Raw genomic sequence first — 8815 nt, forward strand, 5'->3', positions numbered from 1 at the left:
TATTTGTCTGATCTCCATATTCCGGCTGCTGAAAGAAGATGTAATTGAATGACCCGAACGGAAGTGAAATTTGGATGTGCCTGTAAATGAGAGGGTCTAATTATTTCTCAAGAGGATGGTCTTTGTGGTGCTCATGCACAAAGGTGCATGTGCTGAGTACACACTCAGTCAGAGCTGCGCTCGCTCCATTCACGCTTCCGGCATCAACACCGGTCTGACAAAAACAATAAACCTTAGCTTTCCTGTAGGTTGGAGTTCAGAGTATGGTGCTAGATATGCAAATGTCATGGGTTCGATCTCAGGGATCGCACTTACTTTGATACAAACATATAACTCAATATAAGTCGCTTTGGATAAAAGCACATGCCAAATGCGCAAGCATATAAAACATCCAGCTCTGATCCTGCAGACTGTAGCCCTGACCCTAAATTTCCTTGTTTTCTGCTTTGCTTCTTTTTTTCAGCTTGACGATGTATTAGAATAAATGTGACCCTGAACAACAAAACCAGTCTTTTGGGTCAATTTTTCAAAAATGAGATTTTTAGATCATCTAAAAGCTGAATAAATAATCTTTCTATTGATGTATGTGTTGTTAGAATGGGACAATATTTGGCTGAAATACAAAACTTGTTTAAAACTCTGAGAGTGCAAAGAAAATGAAAATATTGAGAAAATTACCTTTGAAGTTGTTAATCAGCTCATCAACTCACAGAATTAAAGTTTTGATATATTTAAGGTAGGACATTTTAAAAATATCTTCATGGAACATGATCTTTGCTTCATATCCTGATGATTTTGGGCATAAAGAAAAATCGATCATTTTTACCAATTCAATGTATTTATGTCTTTTACTGAAATTGTTCGTGTGCTACTTAAGCTCCAGGATCACATATTAGAATACACAAACAAATGTTCATGCTTATCTGGATTTAATGACTCGAAAACAGACAGATAAATAACAATATGAAAAGTAATAAAACCAGTTTATATTAATCAATTATTTTAAACTAGCCAACTCACATTTTCCTTTATGTAACAATTTAATATAAAGATCTAAAGACGGTTGTGCTAAAGTGTTCAATGTAAACATGTTTTTTTTTAATCTCTGTTGCTGCTGGACTTGTTGATGTGACTCACAGTAAATGTGGATCTGTTATGTGTTGAAGATGAGGGGGAAGGGAAAGGGTTGAATGGCCCGACGGACAAATCTGAGGCGATTGCTGGATATTGTAGTACCATTCAAAGTTAAATTATACAGTTAAACAGAACTGCTGAAATGTTTTTTTAAATAATCTTATGATATAAGTATTAGACTGTATTCATATTACATGGGGATTCTTTTCACATATTAACAAATTGTAATAAAGCTAAATTATAAACACGGACGCAACCAAACTACAATAGCCGTCATTCTTCTGTTGTGTTCGCGCATGCGCAGTCGCTGCGGACGTGTGGGTCCGACAGTCATGAATGGGGTGGTGGAGATGCGGGTCTGTGGATTTTGTCCCGACGTTACGATATACATTTGTACCGAAATGGACTTGTTTTTATCGTAACCTTTAGCATTAGCAGTGTCGCGACTTTATATTTGTTCTGTCACGAGCCAGCAGATTTCCGGTCATCCGGCGGCTGGAAGAAAATCACGCTCGCGGTTGTTGTCGTACATTAAACATGCCGAAGAACAGCAAGATCTCGGTGATCCAGAAGATAGCGAGTCAGGCTAATCAGACCTTCCAGAACATCCCATCGTCCGGGAATAACGCGGACAGCAAGGTGTTCGTGGAGCAGCAGACGGAGCTCGTGAGTCTCCTGTCCCAAATCACGGCTGAAGATCTGAATATTGCGCCACCTAAGAAACTCTCCGCAGCGTCTCCGTCTGCTCCAGTCACCTACATGCACATCTGTGAGACCGATGCCTTCAGCATGGGGGTGTTTCTGCTCAAACCCGGGGCGTCCATACCCCTGCACGACCACCCTGGCATGAACGGCATGCTGAAGGTGCTGTACGGCAAGGTCGACATCAGATGCTACGACAAGCTGGACGAAGCTGCTGGTGCTGAGGCTGAGCACGAGAGGCAGGGGGAAGCTGTGAGCAGAGCGGTGCTCAGGTCTTCCGGACAGTTTACTGCACAGAGTGGCCCATGCGTGCTGAGTCCTGCCAAAGACAACCTTCACGAGATCGATGCTGTGGATGGACCGGCTGCCTTTCTTGACATACTGGCACCCCCCTATGGCCCCGACGATGGGAGGGATTGTCACTACTACAAAGTTTTACAGACTGCTGGCAGAAAAGAGCAGAGCGAAGAGGATGAGGTGTGGCTTTTAGAGATCCCCCAGCCGGATGATTTCTGGTGTGGGGGCGAGCCGTACCCCGGTCCTCAGGTTTCTGTGTAGAGTTGCACACTGGACTTTGGTTTCATTTGGTCAAATGCCATTTTCGTTACCTCAAAACATCACTACGTGATTTAAATGTCTAGTCCACACTGGCCGTGGGTCAGTGCCATTTCTTTTTTGTTGATGTTCTGCATCAACTCTCTGTGGCCTTTCATGTGAATAATGAATGTATTCATGCTTGAGAAGCATTAATCTTGTATAAGTGCACATTATATATCTTTATCAAATACTCTTGTTTAATTTATTTTAAAGACAAACACCTATTCGTATTACTGTTATATTTATGCCTTTAAAATACTATTAAAATGTTAATATTTTCTTTTGACTTGGTCTTGATCAGAACACTTCTGTTTGTTTGACAACCCTATTCATATTTTTGTTTATATTTAAATTATTTTTACACTTTTTGCAAAAATTTGCATTCTTCCTTTTTTATGAGATCACTGCTTATGCATGTGATGCTCTATTTATAGCATTTTTTTAATTATTGTATAATTATACATACAATTTTTCTAAATAATGAGCAAAATGCTTTTGAATGTCACACTGATTCCAGCTTTCCAAAAACATTTAATGACATGACATATCTTCATTGTGTATTTGTTAATAACCCGAATGCTTGTAAAACATGACAGTTTTCCCGGACAGGCCTTAAATCTAGTCTCCGACTAATTTAAATGTTAAAGGTGTCTTGTTCGAAAAAAACTTGCACTGACATATCTTAAAATATATCAGTCTGATCGTTTTGTCTCAGGATGCACAACAGTGATGTTGTTTGGTAAAGTATGTTTTTAAAATGACTTAAATATCCTAATTTAACTAAAACCTAGTCCTAATTTAAAATAATCACTGTCTGAACCGCCCCAAGTTGGTTTGTCTCCTGCAGTTCACTGACACCAGAATGATATGTGTGTGTCCGTGCTGTTTGGTAAGAATAACTGAGACATTCATGTCTTCTTCATTTACATTTAGTCATTTAGCAGAGGATTTTATCCAAAGGGACTTACAGATGAGATCAACATTGGAAGCAATTGGAACAAAAGGACAACAAAAAGCATGAATGCATTAACACTGCTCTCATATAGCCTACCATAGTACACAAAGTTTATTATTATATTTTAAAAGAGTAGAAAAGTGATGGAAGTCAGATCTGATTGGTCAACTGATTCTTCAAGTATCAGAAAAAACAGCACTGACAGTTTCTTGACCCTTCATAGCTGTTCTCCGTTTAGGAAACATTCTGTAAAATTCACTGATGGAGAAAAGGAAAACTTCAAATTGTCAACTTGAAAATGCACATGGCTTTGCTTTAGTTGTATTATCACTAATGATGTTTCTGTTCAGCGATGGACGCTTTCATATGCTGTCAGACTTTCACTGTGAATGTCTGTAGACGTCAAGAAATATTAATGTCAAATATGGCGTAATGTTTCCTACACAAAAATATCTGAAAGAATAATGTAGGAGGTGGCTTTGCGTTGCACATCTAAAGGTAAGAAGTTAAATGGGTAATTTTTTCTTTGATGTCGTACACGGAGATGCCACTCTCTGAAGTGAATAAAACACAGTGAGTATCTCCTGAGGGAAAGTGTCCTCTCACAGACCACAGGGTTCTGATCGATGTGAGGTTTAACATGCTGAGTGAGTTCATGTGTTTGTATAAAAGCATAACTTCAACAAAAACTTTATGCACACTTTAGTTCCTAAAATGGTTTTCAACACAGATGCCAAAAAATGACAATTTTTGGTTCCATATCAAACCATTTCTTTCATACCTTTTTATAATCTGAAATACCTTTTGTGAAACAGATTTTCTTCTATGGCATTGTATCGTTATTTTTAGGAGCACAGATTGAACTTCAAACTGCCATGAAGTAAAGATGTACAAAATAAAGTCAGGATCTAATTTAAGAATGAAGAGCAGTTAAACATCATATTAACAATACCGCACTCTCTCTTTATTTTAGATAGATTAGTAATTTTGCTCTAGATTTGGTAACCATGATTTAAACAAACACAAAAGGCAGCAAAGGTTTAACCCAACAGAACAGTTACTGTATATACCTCATGTAAATATGGGGTTGTCCCAGAACTGAATGTGGTGTTTGGTGGAAGCTTTAACCACACATACATATGTAAAGATTTATAAAGTGGCAACAATTATTTGTTGATTTTCATGCAACTGAGACCATAAGAGATTCATTATTGTTTTTGCCTCAAATGTGTAAATGTTGAAAACCACACATTTAGTAGTTGTTACTTTACATGAACCTCTGAAGGAGTGTGAATATTCACACCCTGTGTGTGCAACTGTAAACAACACAGTGGGTGCTGTGAGACCATGAGTCAGAACTCAATGCGGTCAGGAGGGAATGCACTAATATTCTTCACTTTTTCCCTTGACACCTTCATTATTTAATCAGACAAAATCAATTGCAGTCCACAACCAACCTTCTTAATTCATGTGTTTTATTTTCAGTAGTTCGGACATTATTGATTTAGTCAAAACAAACACGATTATATCAGTCAGAACAATCACACAACAAACGTCAAGAGTTAACTATTTACAGTCTTTGTTTTAACCACAAACACTTTTGGCACGAAACAATTTGTACAAAAATATATCTTCGAAAACTTTCATATTAAAGGATAATGTACAATTTCATTCATAGTTCGGGGTTTATGTACACGGCGAAAGGCACAACACTGGGAGAAATAGTCATGTTACAAGCTCATTGTTAAAGTTACACATGTGAAGGTTTGTTTTCTTTTAGATTGAAATAAACTTTTCCAGATGCAAAAGCTGAAAGGTGCCTGACAGCATCCACTCAACGCACCCCTTTGAGTCGAGTGCACAATACTCCCACGTGCAGTTTAAGGTTGTTTTATTTTTTATTCAATTAGATTAAAATTCGCCTAAATGTTCAAACAAAGTGCGTTTCGTCAGTCGGCATGTGACTGATGCAAAAATAAATGTAGCAAGAAAGACAACACGCACCACCTTTAAAGTGGGCGCGCGCAATGCGTCCCCGTGGCTTTTGGCACTGTGGTTGGATTTCACTACATCAGTCGTCCCAGTTTTAATATATTACGAGTAGTCCATTATTATTATTATTATTATTACTATTGTGGTCACTGTTCTATTGCCTAGATAGTGTTGGATATCGCAAAGTCCAGCTGGAAGTTTACTGGCTTGAAGTGGACGAACAGATGCCCGCGGACGAGCCCATGGTGATGTTGCGTTCTGAGCCGGAGGACGCGGAGGATTTTCTCTCTTTCTGTCGCAGGTGGATTTTCGTGTGTCGCTTTCTCTCGTCGCTGCGCGCAAACTTTCTCCCGCAAAAGTCGCAGGCGAACGGCTTTTCGCCGGTGTGCGTGCGGATGTGGGTCGTGAGGTGGTCGCTGCGACTAAAGTTTCTCATGCATATCCGACACTGGAAGGGTTTGTGGCCGGTGTGGATGCGGATGTGTCTGGTTAGCTCGTCGGATCTGGAGAAGCGTCTGTCGCAGCCCTCCGCGGGGCAGGGGTACGGGCGCTCGTGAACGGGGGTCTTGCTGGGTCTGTTGGGGTATTTCCTCGGGCGCAGAATGGGCCTGAGGGGCAAGTTTTGCGGGGTGTAGGCTGTGGGTACCCTTGGTCCGTCAGACACCGGTCCCCCCAGTGTGAAGTTTCTTATCGTGTTCAGGGGTGTTAACGGAGGGGGAACGCGGAACGACTCCAGTGGGCACGAGAACGGTTTGCGATCGGGCATGGACTGCATGTCCCTCTGGCACGGAGGCTGGAAAAAGCCGGAGTAGTCCGGGATGATGGGGTACAGCCCAGAGTCCGAGTTCGGTTTTGGTGACGAGTAGGACGGCGGAGGATAGGAGATGGGGCAGGTGGAGGTGGAGAGGAACGCGGATGGATCTTGATAGACCTCTCCACATCCAGAGTAGGGTGGTGGAGGAGAGTAGATGTGTTCCATGTCGGACTGGTTTTGTGCCATGGTGCAACTGAGAGTGCTGGCGAAGTGGCCGGGAGAGACTGAGGACGCAGGTGAAGAAGATGCTGAAGACGGCTGGGTCATGCCCAGGATCCCCGCGCTCACGATGTTTATCACGCCCTCCGGGTTCCAGTTTCCTGGGTACTGGGAGTCGATGGAGAACTTTCCCATATAGGTGAAAGTTTGGTTGCGATGGCCGGCTTGCGCGAAGCTGCTGGGATAGGACAGGTCGAGAGATCGCTTCTCTGTGCTCATATCAACGCCGATCAAGCCATCTGCAAGAACGACACAAACAAAAATGACATTTAGATGGAGCCGAATATCCCACAACAGACAACTTGGATGCGCTAAGCGCACAGCCCTCCACTTTTACGCATACGTATAAACAAACTGACTCACGTGCACGTTTTCGTGAACATCCATACAACAATGTCTCAATATTAAACACGTCAAACATAAAAGCTTTAAATAAGTCACTAAGACAGGTGAGACGCGCGTCCTCCTTACCTCCCGAATGCCCGTTTATCTGCTCGTAATGTCCTCCCAAATCACCGTTTGGAAATATAGTCACAGATGCTGGCAGAGACGTGGCGATCTCATCCACCGAGTAGAGGCTTTCGGAGAGAGGGTGCACAAAGCCTCCAAGAGCTATATGGGCTTTCTCCAAAGTTTTGGCTGTCATCGTTCAGTTTTCTTGAGGCACTCGTTAGGATGTTCGCAAAGTGCAAATATTGGTCACTTTTGGTTCTCAAAACTTTAAAAGCGTTACATGTGTGAAGCTGTCACTAACTCACTGTGACACCACCTCGCCGCTCAGCGCTCTTGAATGACAGATCCTTGCGGAGCTGCTGGTAGTATGTATTTATGGCGAGCCCATCAATGTGCCGTTACGTCACTGACCAAATAAGGACTGGATGGCAAAAGAGAAAAAGCGCTGCCCGATCTGATTGGTCGCGGATCTAGTGACGCGTTGAAACAACACTTGTCAATGGAGAATCCGCTCTTTACAAGCCGACTGAGTATGAAAAGCATTTTGCTTCACGGAAAAACGAACAACTTGCATTTTCTTCATTAATTAAACACTGTAGTATTTAATTGAACGCAAGTGTGACCGTGTACTTGAATGAAACTATCGCATCCGGTGAGAATATTGAAAATGTTGCTGCAATGTAGCATTTGCAGTCAGGAATTCCGGTTCATGTTCATGCCATAAATGGTTTTATCCGGTAAACTGTAACACCCCTTTCACCCATTTATGGAGCATGTTCCGGAAACTGAGTATCGGAAAGTGGCGAGTGTTGCCGAGAGACGCCGCTGAGCAGCATGAGAAAACCACAATCAAACAAATGAGAGACACAATCACGGAATTTATACCCTGCTCAATGGCGCTGTCGGAAAGTGCGCGAGATCTATTTGAATACAGTCCGTGCCTTTGGAAAGAGGAAAACGTTTTTAGTAACACTGTCCTATTATTAGAGTTCTTGTGGAAAATGTGTGATTAATATCACGATAAAAAGCTTTCTTTATTTTTTAGTGTCTTTCGAGGGTTACGAAATTCCAAAGCTTTAATATTGCATCCAATTAAAACACCTCTTTATTGTTATCTTTATTATATGATGCTTGAGAATTCGTGACGTATCGTATACTTAAAAAAGTTATTATTATTGTCATTATTATGCCCACTGATACTTCAACATTATTATTAGCATTATTTATATTATTACTAAACATCGAATATACAAGCTTGAAAAGGTCATAAACTAAAACTTTCCAAATGTAAATGCCTGTATACCTAAATAGAAATGCTTTCCGCCGTGAGGTTTGAAGATGCGACCAAATAAAGCGATTTTAGAAGTGAATTCCCCTCGTGGGTTTAGAAACTTCTCTTAGTAAGAGTTACGGGGGAGGAGAGCTGAGGTCGGAATTTAAGCCAATGACAGAGTCGAGATTTAAAAACGAACAAATGAAGTCTACAATAGCGTCTTCTCCAACAGAGTTAACAGAGACATTTTAATGTCCTGAAGCTATTGGAGAAATGATGAATGTTGTTTTCGCTTAACAACCACTGAAAATGTCTTTTGTTAGCTAAGAGGTATTTGCGTCAGGTAACGGCATCAAACAGAGGGATGAAAGTGACATAATGTTACACAGCACGTTTTATTATGTCACAATCTCGCACTGCTTACTGTGTACCATAATCACATTTTTTTCGTAGAAAAATCAAAGTTTTGTAGAAACTGTTTATAAAAGTCGGTTAACAGTAGTCAAGTCTCGATGTCTGCGTTATGACTGTCGGAATAATGGCTTGAGTGTGTGTATTCAGGGCAGATATGTTCATCTGTGGAAAGACTCTTTTATTCCATTAAACCTCCAACACCCCACACATCACGAAGCGCGCGCTATGACTGTGTTGTGGTCGCCAGTCTATAAACATTTTA

The 8815-nt window shown here is 41.1% G+C and overlaps 2 protein-coding genes across 2 annotated transcripts; one reads left to right on the plus strand and one right to left on the minus strand.

Moving 5' to 3' along the window:
* The first annotated feature begins 1435 nt into the window (after positions 1 to 1435).
* Positions 1436 to 2658, plus strand: adoa (2-aminoethanethiol (cysteamine) dioxygenase a). The gene has a single exon (XM_056771571.1). It carries the CDS (start codon positions 1672 to 1674, stop codon positions 2392 to 2394), a length of 723 nt encoding a protein of 240 aa, XP_056627549.1. The 5' UTR covers positions 1436 to 1671; the 3' UTR covers positions 2395 to 2658.
* Positions 2659 to 4844: 2186 nt separating this feature from the next.
* On the minus strand, positions 4845 to 8360 carry egr2b (early growth response 2b). The gene is made up of 2 exons (XM_056770869.1): positions 6885 to 8360; positions 4845 to 6652 (listed from the first exon to the last, which is right to left on the minus strand). The coding sequence occupies exons 1-2, from the start codon at positions 7057 to 7059 to the stop codon at positions 5580 to 5582; spliced, it is 1248 nt and encodes a 415-aa protein (XP_056626847.1). The 5' UTR covers positions 7060 to 8360; the 3' UTR covers positions 4845 to 5579.
* Between the last annotated feature and the right edge of the window lie 455 nt (positions 8361 to 8815).

Source organism: Triplophysa dalaica, chromosome 17, assembly GCF_015846415.1.
Source record: "Triplophysa dalaica isolate WHDGS20190420 chromosome 17, ASM1584641v1, whole genome shotgun sequence".
Lineage (NCBI taxonomy): Eukaryota > Metazoa > Chordata > Actinopteri > Cypriniformes > Nemacheilidae > Triplophysa > Triplophysa dalaica.

Bases quoted from the DNA above. Each gene is read 5' to 3' on its own strand.
- adoa (XM_056771571.1), top strand. From the start codon at position 1,672: ATGCCGAAGAACAGCAAGATCTCGGTGATCCAGAAGATAGCGAGTCAG.
- egr2b (XM_056770869.1), bottom strand. From the start codon at position 7,059: ATGACAGCCAAAACTTTGGAGAAAGCCCATATAGCTCTTGGAGGCTTT. The intron at 6,653-6,884 runs GTAAGGAGGACG...TCGTTCTTGCAG, and splicing joins GATAAACGGGCATTCGGGAG to ATGGCTTGATCGGCGTTGAT.